General features: G+C 40.8%; 1 protein-coding gene across 6 annotated transcripts in view; it reads right to left on the minus strand.

The window, feature by feature from the left end:
* Positions 1 to 24,673, minus strand: part of SMC6 (structural maintenance of chromosomes 6) — a 31,995-nt gene that overhangs the window by 2,902 nt on the left and 4,420 nt on the right. For all 6 annotated transcript variants that reach the window (XM_032961887.2, XM_032961886.2, XM_032961884.2 and 3 more), the window contains exons 4-26: positions 23,961 to 24,066; positions 22,599 to 22,732; positions 21,948 to 22,009; positions 21,655 to 21,735; positions 21,365 to 21,466; positions 20,334 to 20,453; positions 20,021 to 20,119; positions 19,517 to 19,663; positions 18,405 to 18,493; positions 16,711 to 16,878; positions 15,294 to 15,472; positions 14,021 to 14,219; positions 13,220 to 13,334; positions 11,252 to 11,412; positions 8,702 to 8,837; positions 8,209 to 8,289; positions 6,929 to 7,099; positions 6,293 to 6,430; positions 5,691 to 5,836; positions 4,818 to 4,943; positions 3,484 to 3,589; positions 2,470 to 2,625; positions 1,687 to 1,784 (exon numbers count right to left, since the gene is read on the minus strand). In XM_032961887.2, the coding sequence (XP_032817778.1) occupies positions 1,687 to 1,784; positions 2,470 to 2,625; positions 3,484 to 3,589; positions 4,818 to 4,943; positions 5,691 to 5,836; positions 6,293 to 6,430; positions 6,929 to 7,099; positions 8,209 to 8,289; positions 8,702 to 8,837; positions 11,252 to 11,412; positions 13,220 to 13,334; positions 14,021 to 14,219; positions 15,294 to 15,472; positions 16,711 to 16,878; positions 18,405 to 18,493; positions 19,517 to 19,663; positions 20,021 to 20,119; positions 20,334 to 20,453; positions 21,365 to 21,466; positions 21,655 to 21,735; positions 21,948 to 22,009; positions 22,599 to 22,732; positions 23,961 to 24,066 (2,920 nt within the window). The remainder of the gene's footprint in view (positions 1 to 1,686; positions 1,785 to 2,469; positions 2,626 to 3,483; positions 3,590 to 4,817; positions 4,944 to 5,690; positions 5,837 to 6,292; positions 6,431 to 6,928; positions 7,100 to 8,208; positions 8,290 to 8,701; positions 8,838 to 11,251; positions 11,413 to 13,219; positions 13,335 to 14,020; positions 14,220 to 15,293; positions 15,473 to 16,710; positions 16,879 to 18,404; positions 18,494 to 19,516; positions 19,664 to 20,020; positions 20,120 to 20,333; positions 20,454 to 21,364; positions 21,467 to 21,654; positions 21,736 to 21,947; positions 22,010 to 22,598; positions 22,733 to 23,960; positions 24,067 to 24,673) is intronic.

Consider the following 24,673-nt stretch of genomic DNA (forward strand, 5'->3'; position numbering starts at 1 on the left):
GGAGACGACAGAGAGGAGGCAGGGTAAGTGTGTAGGACGACTTTCACTTGCAACTGCAATACAGTTACTAAAGAAGAGTCGCTACACTTGGACACAAAATAAAAAATGCTTTACGCACACACACGTGATCACAACACTATACTGTAAACAGTATACACTCGCACGGATGTTAACTATACGAGTGAGGCACGCCGACTGAGACCGAGCATGGGAGATGATTACTCACGATCCCACAGCCAGAGAGAAGAACCATTGGCTCAGTTGTGATCACGTGACGCTCGGCAGACAAAGCGTATACTGTACGCACTGCTCGTATTGCAAGACATCACTCGTTTATCAAATTATTTAAAAAAAAATGCTCGTCTTGCCAAACACTCGCAGACCAAGTTACTCGCAATCCCAGGTTTAACTGTACTACATAAGCTGTAGATTATCACTTGACACCCAGGAAACCCTTGAAAATTAGATGTTCCACTTCAATGGCTTTTTCAGGTAAAATATTTGTAACAAGTAAAAGTGTAAAACTCACTATGAACATAAGTCGTTCACGGCAGAGTGTGTGGTTACTATGAACGTAACCTCAATAGGACGGCAACGTTGACTGCAGACCCCCTCGTCTACTAAATGGGCAATTTGGACGTGGCAGCCGCCTTTGGCGTGAAAAGATGTATTGACTAAATTAGACTTACGACGTGTAAAAAACTACGCATTGAAGAAATTACTAAAACTTACACAGTTTATATGAAAATTTTATCTTGAACTACTGAAATTAACAAGATCATGAGACTGAACAAATTACAAATGATACCAAATATGTGATTCATTAATCAATATGCGTCCTCCAAAACAGGACAATTCACCGAACCATTAGGGCGTGGGTGGGAAGATAAATCATCACATATCGGCCATTCAATCAATTAGTCCACCTCACCACCTCTTCATCAATCTAGCATTGCAGTAAACTATAAAAACACACAGCTAACATTTGTGCCATTTCATGACTATATGTTTACAATATTTCAATATGTAATGTATGCATGTGTAGAGGAGTATTGTGAGATACCAATGAGGGGGTGAGCAGGAGGAGGTGCGAGCGGGTTGACAGTCAAGAATGATGTAACGTCACGGGTTACGTAAGAGGCTTTGGAGAGCACCTTCGGGAACATGGGCGGAGCCAAGCCGGGGGGAGGAGCCTCACAAAGGGTTCTTAAGGGGGGCCCCATGACGGAGGCGGGGTCGTCGTAGGGAGCGAGGGTAAGGATCGGCTGGAAGAGGGTCTCTCTCCTCGTCGCGGAGCGGTGTTGGCTGAACCCCCGCTCTGGGCAGACTAACGGGAGAGCCAAGGGGATAGCCGAGGGTAGGGTCCGTAGGTATTCAGTAAAGGGTCGACTGGAAGAGGGTCTCTCTCTCTCTCTCCTCGTTGCGGAGTGGTGTTGGCTGAACCCCCACTCTGAGGAGACGAGTGAGAGAGCCCATAGCGTAGAGGGGGGTAAGACCCAAATAGTATTCAGTGTCCGGGGTAAAGAACTGAGACAGAGTGCACCTGCACTGGTGTGAGCGTAGGATGTCGAGTGTAACAGTGTTTTATATAATTCCTCATCTCCGCGTGGTTCTACTGCACTACACATGTACAAAGACACATTGTTTCCTATTCATGTGAGGATTTTAATGTGCGGTGTGCCTCACTTCATGTTCTGCGGGGTGAGGAAGATGAACTGGCGGTACTGCTGGGTTTTGGCGAGTTTCAGCATCATGTCCATGGATACGCGCCTGTTCACCATGTCCTGCACAGTCAAATACAACTCACTGCTTTGATTCACTCGAAAAGATGGGCAAATACATTTAAATTACAAAAGGAGGAAATATAATACAGATACAAATGACCAATTAACTATTTCTTGTGCAATTAAAAAACAAATGATCAATTTGATAATTAGAATTTTAAAGAATGCGCTGTCATGTCAAAACATCTCAAGCATGCTGCATAGCTGCAATGTAAAAGGTGAGTTTTTAGTTCAAGTTAAAATTTTGAGAGAGATGTCTTTGTCCTTCTGTTCCTTCAGCTGCAAGTTCCGGGCCATGGGTCCAGCGAATTAAAATGTGGTTTTCTTGCTTGGTGTCGACGAGATATCCAGGTGTCCAGCAACCTGTGATTAATACTCTAAAGTGTGTAATTTGGTACCAATTACAGATCATATATGGAGGCTCAACAGAACGAGCGGCTCGCAATCAGAATGTTGTGAATTCAAATCTTGGTTTGCGGTTGACTTGGCACATCATCCCTCTAGGCTCGATAAGAACGACTTTGTGGCGGTGTCAACAAAGGTCATCTTATGGATATACTTTAACCCTACCATAGGAACGTGTAATGCCCACCACTGGCACAAGGATGTAAACTAAAGAGCACCACCTCAATGGTCATTTTAGCAGGAAATCATTAACTCTTTCTGAGGCGCGTAATTTAAATACCATAAACACGTCGAACTCGTCGAGGCAGCGAAAGGGTGACTCCATGGCATTCCAGAGCGAGAGGAGGAAGCACACGGTAGAGAAGGACCTCTCTCCGCCGGACAGCAAGCGCACGTCGCCTGTAGCTTTGTCTCCGTCGCCTCGCGACGTTTGCACCTGCACGCGTGCACCCATGCCACTATCAGCTCGGTACTCCTCCCATCCACTGCAGCTAAATCCCCGTGGCCAGTTGCATAAATCACATTAGCTGAAAAATCCCTTCATTCACACCGATCTATATAGGCGCCAAGGAAAAGTTTCTTAGTTTTTTTACAACAGAACCGTGAGCCTGAAGGCTCAGAGTCTTACCCATGTGCATCATTGAATATATTTTTGTAGTTGTGCTAATACTGCTTTATAGTTTTCCTATGTATTTTATGGATGTGCTGCATGTTGTTCAGCACAATGTCTGATGTTTTTTATGGGGAAAATGCAGGAAAAACCCCAAGAACAAGCCCGCACACATCCACACTGACTGGGGCCCAACTTCAACAATCCTCAAGAAATAATTCAGTTGACAAAAATGGGATGGAAGATCAATGCAAGCCCAAGTTAATTATCCACCCCATCCTCACAAATGAGCCACTAATGATGCCGTCTTACTGAGGAGGACAAGGAATCCCACCGCCAGCTTGGCTGGGTTAATGAGTCAAGAAAAATTGAGAAACAGTGCCCACTGTTGCTGCTCGTGCTGTATTTGTTCTTTCGTATGGGAATATATAGAGTAGCAACTATAGATTGATCTAAAAGTTGTGAATCCTAGCTACTGGCTTCAGAAGACATCAAGTGGACTCAGAAAATGCTCGTAGTGGATGTAAGTTCACGATACATTGCACTGTTTACTGCGGTGCGCCGCACTTGCATTTTGGACTATGCTTTTAATTTCTACCGCCGTAGCCAGGATGGATAGGATTTAAGGTAGCCCACTGCTTGGGGGGGGAAGTGAGAGCCTCTCGATGGCTCTGCCTTGCTCACCGCGATTTGCAACGTCTTTTTCCCATGGTCGAACGTTATCTTCCCCTGGTACATCAACTTGGCGAGCATCATGTCAAAGTTGTACTTACACCGGCACGAAATATATCTACGGAAGCGACAATACAAAATATCATCAAAAGCTGAAAACTGCAATGGGCCCTCCAAAAATATGTGAGTGCAAATAGTGTCCTGCACATAACAAAATCTTTCTTTGAGATGGGAGACTAAAAATGTCAGAAAAAAAGTGTAGCAACTGTAAAGCTGTATTCATGAAGCTCAAAAATGTAACGGGCTCTAAAGGCTAACTTGACGCACATAAACATCACACACCAGGGTGTCCCACTGTAAAACCATACGATGATAACACTGGATTTTGCATTCCAGGATCGGCTTGTGATTTTAGTGAAGTTCATTTACCTAATATTTTGTATTGCTCTTTCTATTTTTATAATACTTAATTATATATTTAGCCTGGTATTAAGTACACGATTTTCATTAAACGAAAAAAAATAAACCATAATACGGTTGTGGGTTAGAAAACGATCTAACCCAAAAAACTGTAGTCAGGATATTGGTCGCAAAAGCCTACGTGTTAAACCAAAAAAAATCTAGATGCAGTCGTGTTAAAACCGGTTTAGACTTTCATGGCTTAACAAATACTGCTGACTAACATTTGTCCAGGTGTGTAGGCTGATAAAAAATGTTCATGTGGAATCTGTTTAATCCAACACAATTAAATGTAATGTACTAAAAAATATAGTAAGGGGCATCTTAATCTTATGTATAAAATATACAATCCAGAAAATAGCTCTTCTCTTGCAGATAAAACACCTTGGCTGTTTTCCAGGCTCTGAAATGTCTGAAGGTTTTTTGCTCACGAAAAAAATATATTTTAAAATCAATAACAGGTGTGCTGTCAGAGGGCTAGAGATTCCACTGTATTAACATAAATGTAGGAGTTATGTTGCAGTGGTGTAACTCCAGTGCTACAATTGTATACCTGACCAGGACTTTAAAACATTTTTTCTCAACATCATTCAAAGTGGTGTTGGACAGCCCAGTAGAGCCAAAATGCTGATCTTCAATCGCTATTTGTCTTACGGATGGCAGTTATATTTGCAGATTAGCACATCAGTGTTTTTACAAATTTGTTTTTGTGAATGGGAGATATATAGCTGTACCATTTGAATTACATTTTCATTGCAATTAAACCCAGGTCACTATGGAAAATGAGACTATTATTGTCGCTGGAGTTCTCACCTAGTTAAACAAAACAAACTCGAACCTGAAACCACTTACATATGGAAAACACTACTGTGGGAGATGACACTCACCTCATGAACTGACTGTAGTTATGTTGTCTCTCATCCATAATTTTATCTAAGACATTAACAAAATACCTAATTGTCTTTAACTGCTTTTTGGAATTTTCATATTTTTTAACAGCATCGTGGTACTCTCTGTGAAAACAAGAGAAACAACATCTAATTAAATAGGAGTCCACCACTCATCATCAATATATTCAGGGCTCACTTTCCAAAGGCTTATAGCAAGACAAATTGTTCCTTATGAATTAGTACACGGTCTGAGAAAATGCATCCTAAAAAATACCGAAATGATACTCGATCCAGCAAAACACACTTGACATGTTGAAGGTTCTTCTAAAAAAATGCATGAAATTAAGTGCATTTAGCATCACAGGGATGTGAAACTATTGTGCTTAGGTTTTTCGAGAATATTTGGGAACATCTTCAACTAATGCAAAAACTTGACAAAGCTGCCCAATCTTCAGGCATACCTGTTAAACTGTTACAGCAACAAGACAGAAACATTGTTATTGAGTAACAATGAAGAACACTCCAGATTTCACCTAACAAACATTCTGCTTGTTGTGGAAGTGTGTTTGCACAATAAAAATCCTCACAAAAAGAAGAAAAACATGTACGCATTCTTTAAACATTCTCAGTAAACTGTATGGAAGTGGAATACTGGTTTGACACGATTGAAAATAATTGGGAGTTAAAATTAAAGGACAATCCAAAATTGCAGATGCATATTAAAATAAATGGTGCAATGCGAAGCAAGGACTTCTTGCAGAGGGTGAGAGTTGTGGTCATGTCTATGTTGGCTTGACACATGCATTTAGCGCCACGAGCCAGGGTTAGCCAACTTTTAAGGTGTGTGCTGTAGTATGCTGCGTGACGCACCGAGTGACGGCCTCAGTGTCTTCAATCACATCCAGCTCCTGATTAACCCTGTCCTGCTTGGTCTTCAACTCCAGGATGATGGCTTTTGTGGTTTTCGTCACTTCCACACGTTGCGGGCAAATCCTCTGTGCCATCTCCACGGCCTCCTGGCTCACAGGAAGACAGATCCAGCTTCATTAACATGTACAGGACAACAATATCTCACCTGAACAAGTGTACAATTAGTTGTGTGTTGGGAACTGTGCATTATAAAAAATAATGGTGAATGAATGATACAGATATCTGGGATGTAATTCATCTTCTAAATGTAAAATGTTATTTTGTCAAAATGTATTGGACAGAATCCAGTTGTAGCTGACAGGTATATTCTCTGGGTGGTCCAGTCTTTCTTCTCTGGAAGGCTTCACCACCTTTTTCCACACCACTAAAATAGGGCAGGGTCTTGCCTTCCATACTTCACATGCAAAGTCAAAATTTTACATCAAATCAACTATGCAATTATCTGCGGTCTAGATGAGAAACCAATTAAATGAACTGTAATTATAACCACAAAGGGCTCCCTTATTAATACATTTTTTGTTCTTGTCCCATGTGTGACTCACAGTGATGGTATGCTCAACTTTGTCCAGCTCTGTCTTCTTTTCTGCAATCTTCCTCAGGTGCTCCCTGCGTTTGGCCTCATAGTGACTTAGGTTGTGACTGTGTTCTTCAACGTCATTGCTGGCTGGAGTCAAATTATGCTAAAGAGGTAGAAGCATAGCACTAGGAGTCAGTGACATCACTGCTACAAAATGAGAAGTTGCAAAAAATTATTTGAGTTTATTTTGTTACATGGATGATCCCATTTAACCAGTTGCCTGGCTAATTTACAAGGCAGATCCTTGGTGCATGAGCACAGCAGCAACAGAAACAACATTGCAGAGAATGAGCGCAGGGTCCTTAAGGAATATTGTACGAGAAACAAACTATTTAATGGTCGTAAATTAAATACACGCAAATCATAAGTGCAAATAAATTAGCAAGAGGTGCCTGAAAAAATTAGGTACAGGTACAAGTAATCTCTATAGTTTAGTCTGTGACATAAAAACGCAATAAAAGAAAATAGAGCGCAAATGCACTCACCCAGTAAATAAACCAGCGAAAGCACAATCATCTACATGACTTTACCGAAAGACCCAAAAAATCTAAAAAGCACAACCAGTTCAGTTGCAAAATGTTTAAGAGAATTCTCAATATACCTTTATGGGTCCAGCCTTTTCCCTCATTGCATCCATTTTGTCTCTGATGTCTTTGTAGGCACTGTTCGCGACCTGCAGCTCGGAGGTGGCCTCCTGGTTCCGAACCAAAGCCTCTTTCAGCGATGCGTCCACGCTCTCCTTGCGCTCAGAATACTCCCGCATCTCCTCCTCCTGATGTCCCATCATACAATGCAGTGCCCTAATTAAGTGGTGACATGGCTCAGCAGTAGTGCATCCGCAGCTTGTTGCAGAAGTTTGCGGTTCTAATCTGGCAGACCGCCTTGGTTATTGCTGCGGATGTATTAACCATAAAGTAAGCGGTATCTGCTTCACAGTGGATACGAAACATCCCCTGATGTCATTCAAACAATAGGACATCGTATACTAGTGTCATGATCAAAATTTTAAAAAATTACCTGCAGATTATTCCATTGCACACGGTAACATTAACACCTACTTGAAACTACTGACATCTGTGAAACATAGTGCCTTTGTGATTAACTTGTGCTTTTAGAATGGCGTGAATACCAAATGTTCTAAATTATTAAGACATCCTACTGAGAATGTTGAGATGCCTTTAATAGAGTCTTTCTTCCCCTGGATATGGAAAAATGCAGGTCTGGTCCGTATTGTAAATATATATTTAAGTTGCACGAATGGAATGCCATGGGGAAAATACTACTGTATGTATATTACGTTAATGCTTGTTTTGCATTACAAAAGAGAAAGTAAGACGATAATTCACCCAATAGCGAACATGCGTGTGTAATAATATAATAAACTTTACATTTACAGCACCATTCATGCAAAACACCCCAAGTACTAAACATACATAAATACAAAAACCATTATATAGGGAAGTAATTACAAAACTACAGATACAAAGCTATATATATATTTTTTTAAAAATTATTCAATGAAAGAAAAACATTAAACGTAGAATTTTCTTGTTGTGGTTTTCACACCTGATGATGAATGTTTGTGTTGCAGTCGAAACGTCGTGATAATTTTATTGTTTAATATATTTTTTATTTTATTGTTTCCCTTCTACGTGACTTTACCGAAAGAACCAAGAATATGAATCCCTGCAGTCACGAAAGCTTTAAATAAAAAATTTAACATACAAGTTCTAATCATGTTAAAAGGCTATTTTATGTTTAAACTGTATTTAAAAACATCCAGTTAAGGAGTACCTCTGATAAAGGTAGGTAGAGAGAGGTGCATGTAATGTCTAGAAAACAATGGAGTATTTATTCCACTGAGATGTAACAAAATCTTACCAAGACACTGATATCCAAGGGAGGAGGCTCTTCCATGTTTTCTATTTGCACGATCTGCACACTGAGTTTATTTATATTTCCCTGTAGAAACACAAACACACACATATTTCAAATATGGAAAACTTGACACTGCCGTGGTGTAGCGGTAAGCACACGCTGGACTTGCAATCCAAAGGTTGCTGGCTCGACTTAATCTCCCGGTGTGGCAGTTCTGAAATATGGGCATGTTATTTAATCCTTCTGCCTGTCCAACCAGCAGTATAAATGGGTACAGCAACCAGTTAGTCGACCAGGAGGTCACATATGGTGATCGTGGAAGAGTAGGCCAAATACCTTCTAGAGGGGGGTCTTGACAGCTTCTCATGAAGGCCCATCTGCCAGCAGTGGCATGAGCAAGCAATTGGAGGACTGTACTTTCCTTTTACCGTTGATAGTAAGTATGCCACCTTTACAACTGGATGTACATACATAAATATAAGCTGATATACATTACCTGAATTATCATTTGTTGTTGAACTTTATTGGTCAGCTGCGTCTCATTTTTGCAGTTCTCTTCCTGGTTGAACTTTATACTCTCTGATGCTTTTTGGAGCTGCACTTGTCTGTTCGCTTTCTCAGTCTGAAGCTGCCTTTGAGCACAAGAAGGATTAAAGAAACAAGTAAGCATGTGACACAGCAGCATACCAACGGCATGTGTCACAACATAGAGACCACTCAAAGCATCCAAAGTAATCTCTATAAAACAGAACATACATCGACGAAGTCAAATACCAAGTGTAAACTATGGTTGTTGCAACATAGCTAGACAAAAATATATCGCACAAAATACAGTCCTCGATAACCGTATTGTCTGTTGAGCAAAATATAGTTATATAGTTCATTTTTTTAATCCTATTTCCTGACTAAATATTTGTTAATTCATGCTATATTACTCATTATACATGCTTGTTTTCTTGCATCACAAATATTTTAGTTTGAAGACGATTTTAGTGATATAATTAATCAATTACTATGTAACGAGCAGCATGTCATGACAAGATTTCACAATTATTTAAAGACTCATTGCAGGCTTAAGTTGAGTAAACTGCAGTTGAACACGTCGGCTTTCGCGACCAATATCATGAATAATATAGGTTTTTTGGGTTAGATCGCGTAAATATATAAATGTGTCATTAAACCCGCCATCAGGCAAAAGCCAGTTTTGGCTGATGCAATTACTGGCGAAGACGCTGTGTGCAGAGTCGCTGTGTGTTCGGAGTCGCTGAGTGCGAAGACGCTGTGTGCGGAGTCGCTGTGTGCAAAGCTGCTGTGTGCGGAGTCGCTGAGTGCGAAGACGCTGTGTGCGGAGTCGCTGAGTGTGAAGACGCTGTGTGCGGAGTCGCTGAGTGCGAAGACGCTGTGTGCGGAGTCGCTGAGTGCGAAGACGCTGTGTGCGGAGTCGCTGAGTGCGAAGACGCTGTGTGCGGAGTCGCTGGGTGCCAAGACACTGTGTGCGGAGTCGCTGAGTGCGATGACGCTGTTTTCGGAGTCGCTGAGTGCGAAGACGCTGTGTGCGGATGTCGCTGAGTGCGGAGACGCTGTGTGTGGAGTCGCTGGGTGCGAAGATGCTGTGTGCGGAGTCGCTGGGTGCGAAGACGCTGTGTGCGGAGTCGCTGGGTGCCAAGACACTGTGTGCGGAGTCGCTGAGTGCGAAGACGCTGTGTGCGGAGTCGCTGGGTGCCAAGACACTGTGTGCGGAGTCGCTGAGTGCGATGACGCTGTTTTCGGAGTCGCTGAGTGCGAAGACGCTGTGTGCGGATGTCGCTGAGTGCGGAGACGCTGTGTGTGGAGTCGCTGGGTGCGAAGACGCTGTGTGTGGAGTCGCTGAGTGCGGAGACACTGTGTGCGGAGTCGCTGGGTGCAAAGCTGCTGTGTGTGGAGTCGCTGAGAGCACAGCTGCTGAGTGCAGGATAAGTGAGGTGCAGAATAGATAATAGCGGGGAGAAGTTAAGTATATATAACCGTACAAATAGTTATAGGAGTGCCTATAACTGGTGCAAGAACAGGTGAATAAAGTGTAAGCAGGTGACTTGTTACAACGTGTCGGTGTGAGTAATTTTTGAAGACACTACAGTTGTAATGACAGTAAAACCTTGGATTACAAGTAACTTGGTCTGCGAGTGTTTTGCAAGACGAGCAAATTTTTAAAATAAGTATTAATTTGATAAACGAGCGAGGTCTTGCAATACGAGTTGTACGTATACGCTTTGTCTGCCGAGCGTCACGTGATCACAACTGATATACGAGTGCTTTGATATACGAGTGCTTTGGATTACAAAACACGTTTCCGGAACGAATTATGCTTGCAATCCAAGGTTTTACTGTACTGGCGAAACGTCGTACTCAGATTGTAAATGTTGTGGTTTTGCTCTCCAACACACTGGTGTGCTGTACAAATAAGGAATTTGCATGTTCTGTTTTTGTGACAAACCTTACCAATTGACTGTCTGATGGTGGCGGGTTTAACAACACCTTTATATATTTATGCGATCTAACCCAAAAAACCTGTATCATGAGTAACCTGCAGTTGAACTTTTAAGTAAATATTTATTCCTACTGGAAGCAAACAGCAAAAATACATTTTTTTTAAATATAACTAAGTTATGGGAAATATATTATAAACATTAATAAAGCATATGGTGAGAGGTGATATCGTAGCAACCCTAGTGGAAACCCTTTGTAGATGGTGTTGTGCAAGCACAAAGAATGCATTCCAAGGATAAACAAATACACTGGCTAGTTTAAATATTTAAAAAAAACATAGCATATTCTTTGGGTCTTTCGTGCTGATGACGATAGCTTGTGTTGCGATCGAAACGTCGTAGCTTTTTGTTATTTTATTTCAACCTAAGTGACTTTACCAAAAGACCCAAAGAATATGAATTCCTGCAGTCACGAAAGCTTTAAGTCAAGATTTAAGCCTAGCATACTTGGTGCCACTGTGCACTCTGCAAGCAATGAAGTGACACTTGGGAAACATTACCCCGACTGCAAGCACACGTACCTGACCTCCTTTTCAATGTCTTCGTGGAGGTATTTTGGATTAAAAAAAGCACACGAGTAGTATCGGTCGGCGAACACCTGGTCACCGTTCTTGGTGAAGGCTTCCCTGCAATTCTTGGGTGGCACATCACTTTGCATCACTTGGCGGGCGGTGGCGTTTTCCTGCAAAGTGGAGAATGTGACTCTACCTGCTATTGCTGTTAATTATGTCATTTACTCAGGTAAGCTTCAATAACATTTTCAGGAAATTGGCTCCTTTCTATAAATGTGTGGTACAGGGGAAGTAACGGAGCAACCGGATAAAATCCACAAGAACGAGGGAATGACACTCAAAAGTCCATAATGAAAGGATCACAAAGCCACTTAATGGCCACCTGAGAGCCAGTGGGCTTTGAAGTCGAAGCAAATTATGAAATGTTTCAGAAATCTTCACGTATGCATGATCACTTCAGGCTGCACTGCACATTTGCTCTGTTCTAAGTCTAAGCCTACATACAGCCAAACACCTCCAGGAAATCGGAACAATTAAATAAGGTGTAAAACATTCTACAAACAGCGATAAAAGTCGAGAATGCAGCCTATTTATTTTAATGAAGCATTTTTCAAATAAACTAAACTACAAACCTTAGGTGGATTAAATATTACTCACACATTGAATTTTAACCTTGAAGCATGTCGGAATGGGTTAGCTGTTCTCCTTAATTTAATAAAGGCATGACGATGTGTTCATTCTTTTCCAAAACTGACGTGTACAAAAGATTCATATGTTCAAAAGAAAAATTATGAAAACATGCTTATTTTAATATTTTAATACACACAATGGACAGGAAGGACACGATCAAAGGGCTCGCATAATGCGAGCCCTTTGATCACCATATCTATGCATCTATATAAGGAACGAAACAGGTTGACTTCTCCACAAATCTAGCTGTCGCCTAATGAAGCTAGCTGGAATTACTGGCGAAACGTTGTACTCATTGTAAATGTTGTGGCTTCGCTCTCCAACACACAGGTGTGCTGTACTAGTGACGAATTGGCATGTTCTGTTTACGTGACAACCCTTACTAGTTGGCTGTGTTGGGTGGTGGCGGGTTTTAACGACACATTTATATATTTATGCGTTCTAAACAAAAAAAACCTCTATTATGGATATTGGTCGTGAAAACCTACATGTTAAAATGCTTAAAATAACTGGTGTATAATAATGTACTCATCAAAAGGGGCTCACATATTTAACTGAGAAAATGGGACTGCAACACACTCCCCAAAGGTTTGAAAAAAGCGATGGTAAAAAAGAGGTAGTGGCGGCCTTCATAGATGCTACTTGCTAACTTCACTTGCCCCTAGTTTGTTAAAGGCTGCAGGGGGATCTGTGTCTTTGGTGCAGTGGTTAGCGAACTGCGCTACGAACCGGGCTGACCTGAGATGAATTCTCCAAAAAATGTAAACTCAATGCATTTGTTAATGATACAAACTGTGTGTGGCCTGAAAATAAAACTATATCAGAGATGTTTTGGGCAGTAGCCCTTTTTCATAGCACACACTAGTGAGGGTTAACCTAAACTAACCTTTTCCAGACGTATAGCTAGAGTTAATCAGCAGTGTTATTATTACATTTTCTATTAAATATGTATGTGAAGAAAGTTTATGTCACGTGATAGGAAATTTCTCAGGAACATAACCTCCCCTATTTACATTGTTTCTTATGGGAAAATCGGTTTCGCTTAATGTTGATCACTTAAAGTCGCATTTTCCAGGAATGCAACCGAAATGTTAAGCCAGGAGTGACTATATAGTAAACATACTTTATACATTGACATTAATTCACTTATAGAATTAATTATTGGCAGGTCTCTAAATTATATTGCCCCAGCTTTACTTGACTCTACAACAGGACAATTTTGAGCAAAGGCAAAGACTTTCAAGAGTACCTGACCATTCTCCACATTTTTAAATGCAGGCCTCTTACCTTTATGAGTAGAATGGACTCGATTCCACGATGGTCTATCAAGATGTTTGCCACGAATGGTTTCTCTATTTCCAGGCTCTCCAACACAGAAGAGTATATGGGATGCCTCACAGCCCTGCGGTAACACCCCACCACATGGGCTTGCATTAAAAGCACAACTGCATGTCACTGGCAAGGATAGTTTGCTGCGGTATAGCGATACAACATATCGTACAATATAAAATCCATGATAATTGTATCATCCGTTTTAAAAATATCGTTAAATGGTGATTTCTGCTCATTTAATGTCTTAAATAAGTTATTGCTGAGTAAAATATTCATGAACTATCAAACTCTGCAATTAAAAGTTAGTGCTTTGCTAAACATTTTTTGGATTAATGAACGGCATTCACAGAGTAAATTTCATCATTTTCACATGTTAGTATAACTGACAGTATGTGTTAAAAGCATTATATATGATAACAATTATAAATAATAATGGCAGGTATATGTTCAGTGAACTGCAGTTGCATAGTTTAGAGTAGTCTATTTGTATTACAAATACAGCAATGCACAACAACAATAAAATGTGGAATACAATTACATGGTTATGTGAAACAGATATCTGTGAAAAGAGCTTTAAAGCTCATCAGATTCTTCCAGTCTAAAACAATATTCTTATTCTGATAGAGAAATAATTGCTATATTGTGAAAATGGATAACGCATTGTGCCATAAAAAGTTAGGTTGCGGCAATCCTAGAGGCAAGCAAGCACCACTAAGCTTGTCTGCCAGCGTGTTTGTGAGAATGGTGGAACGGCACCTGGCTCTGGTGTCATGTAGCTGGTTTTGGAATTTCACGCAGATGATTTGTGGTCGCCAACCCTGGAAGAGGCCTTGCATGAGCTTCTCCAAAATGACCACGTCAGATGAGTGACCGCAGCAGAAGGCCAACAGTAACCCCTTGAGGCAGCTCTCCAAGGCCAGTGCCAGCTCCGGGTCTCGAGCCTTAATAAACGCACCTGTCCCGTGTCGGGCAAAACAAAATAGTGGATCAGGCACTGTACTCTCACCTCTTTCAGGCAGCAGTGGCTGACAGGAATGGGGGACAATGCTTCGGCACAATGAGCGGTGAGATTTCAAGAATGTCAGGGGTAAATTAGCTCGGCTGAAGAGATGAACCAATTTCCAACATCAATATAGGACAGTTTAATTTTAAAACTTCATCATTATGGGCAGGATTGCAAATTTCCACATACATTTTTTTCTTTAAATGCATCGACATGAACAGATAATTGTTCCTGATGAGAAGCCACTCGAATTAACTAAAGTGCAAATAGCAGGTACCAATTGTAGTAGTAAATTCGTTAATTTATCTCGGTTGTAATTTGCAACATACTGGAAGTAGCGAAGCAGAAAAAAAATGCGAGTCAATTACACCCGAGTGTATAAAACAGCTCAACAAAATACATCGGGTGCTTCAGCATTACAATAGCATAAACAACGGTCCACCTCTACAATGTGAACATCCTTCCTGTACTACTCTGTGGCTCAGAGACGTGGTCAACGACAGCATCACTGAACTAGAAACTGGGCCCATTCGACCAGTGGTCCCAGCGACCGATACTCCGCATTCACTTCATCGAGCACATCACCAACGCCGAGGTCTGCCTTTCCACAGGGTGCCCCATCAGTATCTGACACGATCAGACCCAGAAGACTTTGGTTCTTCAGACACACTCAACGGGCGGATGCCTCTGCAGGTCACACCAGAGACCTGCGCACGATCATCGACGGCCCACTACCGAATTGGCGACGACCCACCACCGAATTGGTGACGGCCCACCACGGGATTGAAGACAACCCCGGATGACACGGACACGCACTCCTGAGGTTGATTTTCACCACCATGGCCTTGGCCTGCACTCAGCGTGGTGGCGAACACAGGGTAGGATAACCTGGTGGTATCTCATGGGGGTTGCTATGCCCCAAGGCATTTGCGCCTCATGATGATTAACTCTCCATCATGTGTGAATGCATTCTGCTGGGAGTGGTCTAGTGACAGGCAGTGTGAGGATCACTTGTATATTGCTTACCGATGGGGCCAATGGGTTTTTGATGGAACTTCCCAGCCTGATATGCATTCTCGATCTTTTGTAGCAACTCTGGGAACTTCGTGTTGAAGCGACTGAGGTTCTCTGTGCGACTGGCGGCCAGCTGCTGCAGCCGCTTTTCTGCAGCGTCAACGCTACGCTTTTGGTCCTGGTACTCTCGTCTGTAAATGCACGCAAAAATATTCAGACAATCCCTTTTGCAGCCTACATAGAATGTTCGGGGCAAGTGCTGTATGCAAGCACCTATTAAGGCTGGCACAGTACAGAGGTAATGAGGTGACTCAGTAGTCAGAACGCTGAGCTGCCAGCCCTGAGATCTATGGTTCATATTCAGGAAACCGCACCTGAATAAACTTGGTACTCGGGTTTAGCAAGTCGATGGTTTCAGCTCAATCACCAATGAACTCACGAAATAAACATAGTATCAAAATTGGTTTGGCACTTAATATGGCTAAATCCTAGCTTTGGAAATGTATAATATAGATTTGACCATAATGTAATGGCATTACTGTGGTCTTGGTCACTTTCAATAGCAGTCCTTGGTATACATACTCTTATACGTATTCCAGTCATGTCCCTTCAACAGATTTCTCATTTTGTTTAGCAAACGTGTTCAACGTTAACATTTGTTTGCTACGCCTTTTGGCGTTCTTTGGTATAACACCGTTTGAGACTAGGCTCAAAAGAAAGCTGTTTCTGTTGTGGACCAATCAGTTTCAAAGACAATGCATATTAGAGTATGTTTTTGTTTGCATTCTGACCACAAGTATTGTGGTTAATGCAGACATGATTCCTTGTAAAATATTTCAGTTTGGTATTTTTTACATCTTAACACCTGTTTTGTTGCCAGTAAAAAGGGGAAAACCTATTCTCATTTGTTTTTCTCATTTTTATTTTGAGCTCAATTTTGCAGTAGTCTTTTTTATTATTAAGTTCCTCCAACATTCTCTGTAGGTTTTACCCATAAGGTGTTACAATGACTATGTCTTCAGAAAATCTGAGTTCTTTAAAAACAATTTCTGTCAAGAAACATCGATGTTAACTTCTCCAACATACAGTCTATAAACAATACAAAGCTGCACATGAGCCATTCCCATCTCGCAAGATCCTGCGATGTAACAATCCAACTAGAACCTGTACATGAGCCAAATTGTGATAAAGTATCCATATATGGCATCAACTGAGATGGTGATGAATTCTTTATATAATTACTATAGCAAAAGCAGAGACAAACTGATACAATAACACCAATGCACACACACACAACAACACCAATGGTAATTATTCAGCTAAGCAGGAGAAAATGCAGCGAGTAAGAATCCACTCCCGTTGTATCATGCACGCTATTGTAACAATCCTGCAAACACAACGGTCACCACCGAAGAACCACAGCACTCACCGGAGCTTGTAGGAGTCCTCCTTCTGCTTGTTGATGGCCTGCTTAAAGTGCTCGATTTGCTGGATCAGCGTGTCATCCTGGGCCTTTAAGTCTGTCAGCTCCTCCTTGAGTGATAGCACTCTCCGGGCCCTTTCCGCTCGCTCCGCTTCCGTCAACTGCTGCTCCGTACTGGCAGAGAGAAACATGCACGTCTAACAGCCATGTCTCGACAAGGTGCACTACCATTGTGCCGTCTGCACAATTCAGTTTGTTTTACAAGACAGGTGCTGATATGAATGACCATTTCTAGACATTGACGTTGAACACAACAAAGTCACTGTTTTGTAAGTGCAGTTGATCATCGATTATCTGGCGCGTGATTATACGGCTTCCATCATTATCCGGCGGCCCCGGGCTGATTTGGCGAAACCGGCAAAACCATTCCAAAGGCTTTACCAGTCCGGCGATTGCCACCATGTGCATGACAAAAAAAGTAGCTATGCTTGATTTTAGTGTCAAATATTTTCCACAGAACATTATACACTACATACAACTTAAACAATGAAAATACTGAACGTACATACATTTTTCATGACTAATAACTACAGTAATAAAAACTGAAAATATACAGTGTGATCCGCCGAAAAGTGTGTCATTCGGCATTCGCCGGAGCACTGGTCTAAAGGCTGTATCAGTCCGGCAATCATCAAATACATGTTGTTGAAACAAGAGCGTACGTACATCACCCCATGCAGTCTTAGAGATTGGAGTGGTACGTACAGTAAATACAGTAACTTTTTACAATATATTTATTTTTAGTCTATTTGTATGATTATTTATGCAAATTTCATATAGTAAACAAATGTGAAACACTAAAAAACATAACACCAATGCAAACACACACACAATGATACAATAACGTGCAAAAATAAGGTATTTTAAATAATGTTGTGATTATTCGCCATTTTGGAAAACCTGCCACCCCCTTCCCCTCCCCCGGTTATAATCGATGAGCCACTGTAGTTCTGATTCGGAAAAATTCTGATGGCAGTCGTAAAGCATACTTTTTACTCATGCGTATTTCCAACATACTAGCCTTTTGCCCGTCCAAGGACGGGTGTATTGCAGTAAATCTCAAACTTTTAAACAATAATCAGACCGCGACATGATATTGATTGCATTAATGCATGTGCAATTTGTAAGGGTGCGGTGAAACAGACCTATTTAATTTTAAGGTTATAATCCCTTGTTCATCCATGACGTCCTTTTTTACTTTGATGTCTCAATAGCTTTACAGAGATCGCGTGACGTACGCGTGACGCCTTTGTAGTGAGGGTTGTAAGTTGACGCTGAGGGGGGAGGAGCCTCGACCTTATTATTGAGGGAGGCTGGTCGACGTGGAGTGACGTCACGAGCATTGCACAGACATTCTTGGCTCATTATAGTAGGTAATGGGGGGGTGTCCATTTGGAGGACGTCAGCTGCTCATAATTAAAGGGGCTGTTCGATGTGAAGTGATGTCACTTGCTCATGATTATTAGTGAGGGGGACTGGTCGATGTGGAGTGACGTCACAAGCGTTAAGGACATTCCTGGGTGATTATAGTAGGTATGCGCCACTTTGTGGTTTAACGTCTGCATATACACATGCGTGTTTGCTAGGTCGTGTTTCAAAGCGAGACATTGTTGAGTGGGGTGTATGCAACACATGTCCACCTGTTTTTGAGCTCATCGATGTGCTTGGCCAGTTTGTCACAATCCTTTTCAATAACCCTTAGCTGGTTCTGTAAAGAGTCCACCAATGCCTGAAACATATATGATTTCTCTGCGTCAAACACATGATTCTTAGCACATTGATTTTAGAACATATGCAGGCAACATCACATCAATCAAACAGTTAAGAAAAACAGCTTCGGCAAGGCACATCACAAGGCATGATGGCCGATGGTCAAGGACAGTAATGGAGTGGCTGTTAAGGAATGGAATACGTTCAAGAGGAGCAATTAAATCAGTTGGTGCGTAGATATGAGGTGGATGGGAACAGCTTGGGGAAGCTTTCATCCAGCAGTGATGAAACTAGAAATAAGGGTTTTGTTTATACTCTTTGGGTCTTTTGGTAAAGTCATGTAGATAGAAAAATAATAATAAAAAATTACGTTTCGATCGCAACACAAGCAATCGTCTTCAGGTGAAAAAATACAGTAGGCGAACTGCTGAGGCAGGAGAAATATAGCGGGAGAGCTGCTGCAGCAAGAGGTTATATAGATTTGAGATGGGTGCAACCCAAGGGTAAGTGGACGGGGCTAGATAGAATTTACATGTAAATGTAAGATCGGAGAGCCTGATATACCTCACGACCGCAGTCGTTTACATGCAAATTACAGATTGACATGCTAATCTCAAGCAATACAATGGACGCCTCTTCAGCACCGTAGTGGTGAGGTATATCAGGCTCTCCGATCTTACATTTACATGTAAATTCCATCTCTAGACCCACCCACTTACCCTTGGGTTACACCCATCTCAAACCTATATAACCTGTTGATGCAGAAGCTCTCCCGCTATATTTCTCCTGCCTCAGCAGTTCACCCGAAGACGATTGCTTGTGTTGCGATCGAAACGTCGTGATTTAAAAAAAAAAATTCTATCTACGTGACTTTACCGAAAGACCCAAAGAGTATGAATTCCTGCAGTCACAATAGCTTCAAGTCAAGATTTTGTTTATACCATAAGTAATTATCCAATTAATCTATGAGCATGTACACACAAAAAGTTTGATTGTTATGGTTTGTTCTGGGATGGTATCCAAGGGGTCGATGCCCATTCACCTTCTGTGTTTTCACAGCGCTCTTCTTTGCATCCAGGTTGCGTTTGCCTTCCACATTCTGCTCCATGAACAGTTCAAGATCGTTTTTCAGCTGATTTAGCTGATCTTCAAAGCTTTTGTACTTCAACTCGGCTGCTTGAAGCTTTTTCTGTTGCCACATGAATGGGCAAACACAACAAAAGTGAGAGCGAAGTGAGGACATGCCACGTGGCCAATTGTCTACTTGGAGCCACAGCTGGATCACATAAAGAATCCATTACCTTTCTGACTCTTTAGGCAGTGCACAAAATGTGGATTCTGGACACAAACACAATGGGAATACTTTATTTTACTTGTGTACTACGTGACTTTACCGAAAGAACCAAGAATTTAATGGGAATACTGACAATGTACAATAATTTTCCCACGGAGTAGAATGATGTGCTTTTGTAGCACATTAATTCACATTTTGAAGTTTACACGTGAAGGATTAAAGATTGCTGCACCGTCAACCAGTGCCAGTTACCTGGTGTTCTTCCACATTCTGGTCAAATTTTACGGTTCGATTCTCCTCCATCCTCAGCTGATCCTGCAGAGTCTTCAGGGTAACCTCTTTGTCCCGAACCTGCAAGTCAGAGTGATAATCAGACAGTGTGTACCTTAGACATAATACATTGTGTAGGTTGTTTACAATGGATTCAATTCAAATTAACACATGTCTAAACGCACGTACAAGGTGTAACTCAAGGTCCGCTTGTAACAGGCTATAGCCTGCTTCATGCACTGCATTAAAAATATGCAATGAGTGGGTACAAATAACAATAATTTGCAGGACTGGCCTCAGCCCAGGCAAGTTGATTCTGTAGTTCCATGATGTAACGCTCGAGATCCTGCATGTTGGCAATTCTCTGAAATTTCTTCTGCTTCTCCCTGACCACCTTTGATAGGTCACGTAAGCTCTAGACACCACACAGCAGTCGGAAACATGTCAGCAGATAAGAAAAAAATAACTGTATAGCTTAAGGACATTCATGTTGAAAACTGGCTGAGGGGGCTAATACAGTGTTAAGAGCAGAGCCACCACTGCCGAGATCCTCAAGTCAAATCTGTAATCAAATTGGCATCTTAAGTGTAGCGAGTTAATCTTCTCAGCCTGTTCACTTCGGAATGCACAAAGCACCATATTAAATGTCGCTTTTCACTGAATTTGGAATATTCCGCCTCATAAAGTAGAGATTTGGTTTGATTGCCATGGGATGAACACTTCTGTAGCAAACTATGTTTAAAGGTGCACCACCACCTGTTGTGAATAAGATAAATATTAAGAAACGTCATAATTAGCTCTGTGATGTAATTTTACAATGGTAATTTTCTCAAATAATACAGTTTGCTTTTATGTAGCGCTATGCATGCGGAGCATGGCAGGAGACTTTACAATAAAAACTCAAACTGAAAAATAAAATAACTAAAAAACTTTTAAAATTGTTATTATAAACATTTGATTTTTCTAACATTCCTTTACATAACACAGAAAAGAGTTCTAGAGGTAGTGAGCTAGTTCTAGAAGCCGTTGCCCCTCTGATATTGGGCGAATACTCAGAACTATAAAAAGTTTGGCATTCACTTGAGTGCCATTACAGTTTACTACAAACATTGTGAATGAAAATGTCTTAATATAATGACATAACATTGATAACACAATTGGAATATAATTTAGAAAAACGAAATAAAGCATTCATCTCCACACCACATACATAACCTGTTATTGTGTGCACATTTGTACATGTTAATAGGTAAATGAGGGCATTTGTATAACTGTGTTTATGTGTCGATAAACTTATTTTAATGCATGGGTTTAATGGTTACATACGCCTTCCTGCCGACACAGTTTTTCTTCGGTGATTTTCTTCGTTTCCATGATCTGCTGATAGTCATTTTGCATCTGCTCCAAATGAGTGGCCTTCATAAAAAACTGAAAATATAATTTACAAGGTGCATTAAACCAATTACAGCAATTAGCAACTCCTCGTAATTAAAAATGTGGTTGAATGCAACCATGTTTTTTTACCCATGTGTAACACGATACATGTTTTCCAGCAAAGAAAAACGTTTTGGTGCCAAAAATATCCAGCAGGTAGACTTCAAACACATCCTAATTACCTTGTACTTATCATGTTCATCCTTTGAATGAAGAAATTGCTTGCTCATTTCTTGGTTGAGTATGGAAACAGGATTATCCACCTAAATAAAATAGTTTTTTATTGTCACGGAAAAACCAGACACCAAACATTTTATGCCAATAAATTATTCAAAAGCTATTAAAATTGGAAAATATGGTTGGCTCTTGTCATAAGACGATAATATCCCACAGCCGCTCTTTGTAATGGGAACAATTACAGAATAATACCTGCATTTACTGTTAACAAATTTTATTGTTCATTTTACTGACAAACCTGAATATTGAAATGATCCAAAATAGTGGTAAGTTCTTCTTTTTTTGTGCTCACAATTCTTCCTGCAAAAAAGAATCAAAAGTAAAATACATATTTTGGAGGTTCTGAAACATGTTCAATGATGTCAGTATTAAAATCAAGTTTCATGAAGTTAATGGGGTTTCTCATGATGTTATAATGTGGAGTATAAAATAACATGCCAGCAAAGTAAAAAGAATATGATTTGAAGCTTTCGTAACTGCAGAAATCCATACTCTTTGGTTCTTTCGGTAAAGTCACGTAGGTAGAAATAAAACAAAATAAATCACGACGTTTCAAACGCAATGCAAGCGCCCGTCTGCAGGTGAAAATCACGATAGCCACGATGTCTGCTGCCTTGTGCTGCTCGCAGCAGACATCGCGGCTATCGCGATTTTCACCTGAAGACGGGCGCTTGTGTTGCGTTCGAAACGTGATTTATTGTTTTATTTCTACCTACGTGACTTTACCGAAAGAACCAAAGAGTATAAAAAATATGCCCAATTCTTATCCAGAGGATTAATAATTAATATGCATCCTTCCCAAAGGACAGGATTCAAGTCTGCTTGATGAAGTGAGACAGCTTGCTATAGACACTTCAGAGGGAAGAAATGCATGATGTAAGGAGCGTACCAGATTTGCTCTTCAGTTTGTACCGCTGTCCGTCACAACTTATGTGATTGTCAATGATGATGGAGTCTCCATACTGGTCATGCTTATACGGGTCGTCCCCAACATTCCGCAGTGTTATGGAGATGTCTGCAGAACTGTTTAACATAGAACAAACAAACACAGCTCAACATGAACACGTCAATCCACTGTATAATATAACTGCTTGGACTCACTGCCTTATCTTACAAATAAACTATTCCACTCATAATTGTGAGCTCAACTGAGGCCGGTTTTCACGCTATTTCAACTCAGAGGGAGACACATTTAACCAAGTTTGTCTTTATTGCACACACACATAATTCAGTTCCTTGCCTATTCAATGTTTATTGAGGACTAAAATCTTAAGACACCCCACAACACCCAAAGTGCATTGCATCAAGGCAATACACCACACATGGTTCTCACCCAATCTGTTTATGCTCCAAAACCTGGAATTCCAGTGCTTAAAAAAATATCCTAAGTTACTCTCTCAGATAAATCACGATTGGATGCTAAATTTTCGCTTCTTTATAACTTAATTTGCAATTGCTTTTAACTAGTATATATTCGTCTGTTTAGATATTAATACAATTCACTCTATTACTATTTTATGTTTCTGAAACTTAATTGTAATTGTACTATGACCAGTCTTAAAAGATTTTGCCCAAGCCAAATTATTATTCAACTCTAATTTGGGTGTGCAATATTTTCTATTTCTCACGTGACACCATTGCTTTGGGTCTCATTTCCATTTGCTTTCTTACTGGACTTTCGTCACTTTGGTGACCCCAGTCACCCTTGCAAATGAGGCTTATGTTGGTCTTTTGAGTTCTCACCTGTTAGAACTAATATTCTTGAAACTTGGCACATTGCTGTGCACCTTTTATGCGTTGTCAGCGATTTCCCTCCCCTGTTACTTTTCACCCTAGTCCATACCCATTTCCCCTGTGATTATTGATTGAACTGTTGGAAAAAGCGTAATCACAAACTAATGCTAAACATTCAAGTGCTTGGCTGGAATACCGAAATACAGGCAGAACTTGCTTACTGATACCCCACCGAAGCTCTCATATATTGCTCACATGTAATAAATAATGCCGTCAGGAACGCATCCCCATATAGACAATGGTATAATGACCCCTTTTAGCACCGATTTAATGAGCGCTAACTTCTCCAGGAACACATCTTGAGCACTAAGCGAGGTCTAAGTGTATTTGACTAATTGTTGAAGACTACGTTACATAGTACAATTGTGAAATCAAGGTTTTATTATGGGTTAAGAACCATGTATTTCCATTTTATTGAGGGGGCATGCCAGTGGTGCAAGAGATTATGTATCGGTACCTCTGTCCGTGCTTTATGAAGGTTTTAACGGAGGAACCTCTGCTTGTGAGGAGCGCTTTGCCTCCCAGCCCCACGATAAGTGCTGTGAGTACAGCACTCTTACCACCTAAGGACGTAGAAGTCACAGAGAGCACGTCTTATCAGCACTCACGCTACATCAAACCACTTTGACTTACAATAATAATTATTGGGGAAAAAAAATCACACCAGTAATAATTTCTTACCTTACTCTATTCTATAGCTTTTGACATAATACAGTGAGGGTGATTGATGATCCAGGGATCATTAAATCACTCTAGTCACTCTCACCTTCGGCCAGTCACCTCCTTATGATTCGTTTATCACGACTACCATGGTTTCTGCTCCCATGAATTTCACTCGTTGATTCCTCCACCCGTACTGAATCCTTGGTCTACAAGACTGTTTAATCTCATGCACTGTGTTCAACCACCATAAAACTCAGACACTTTTATTTCTGCTTCTTCCCTCAATTAAAAAAATGTGTTAACTCTTATCTATGACAACTTTGATAGTGCTGTTTGTTGCTGGCTGCTTGCAATGTAGAGAATATTGCAGCAAGATACACTTGAAACATGTGCAAGGCGTCACACGTTATACAAATCTGGTCACACACCCCAAACAGATTTTAACAGACTCCCAACTTGTGTTTTACAATACTGGAAAAAAGTGATTTATTTAATGCGGAGAATACA

Source organism: Petromyzon marinus, chromosome 27, assembly GCF_048934315.1.
Source record: "Petromyzon marinus isolate PM22_M1 ecotype Great Lakes invasive population chromosome 27, UKy_Petmar_22M1.pri1.0, whole genome shotgun sequence".
Classification (NCBI taxonomy): domain Eukaryota; kingdom Metazoa; phylum Chordata; class Hyperoartia; order Petromyzontiformes; family Petromyzontidae; genus Petromyzon; species Petromyzon marinus.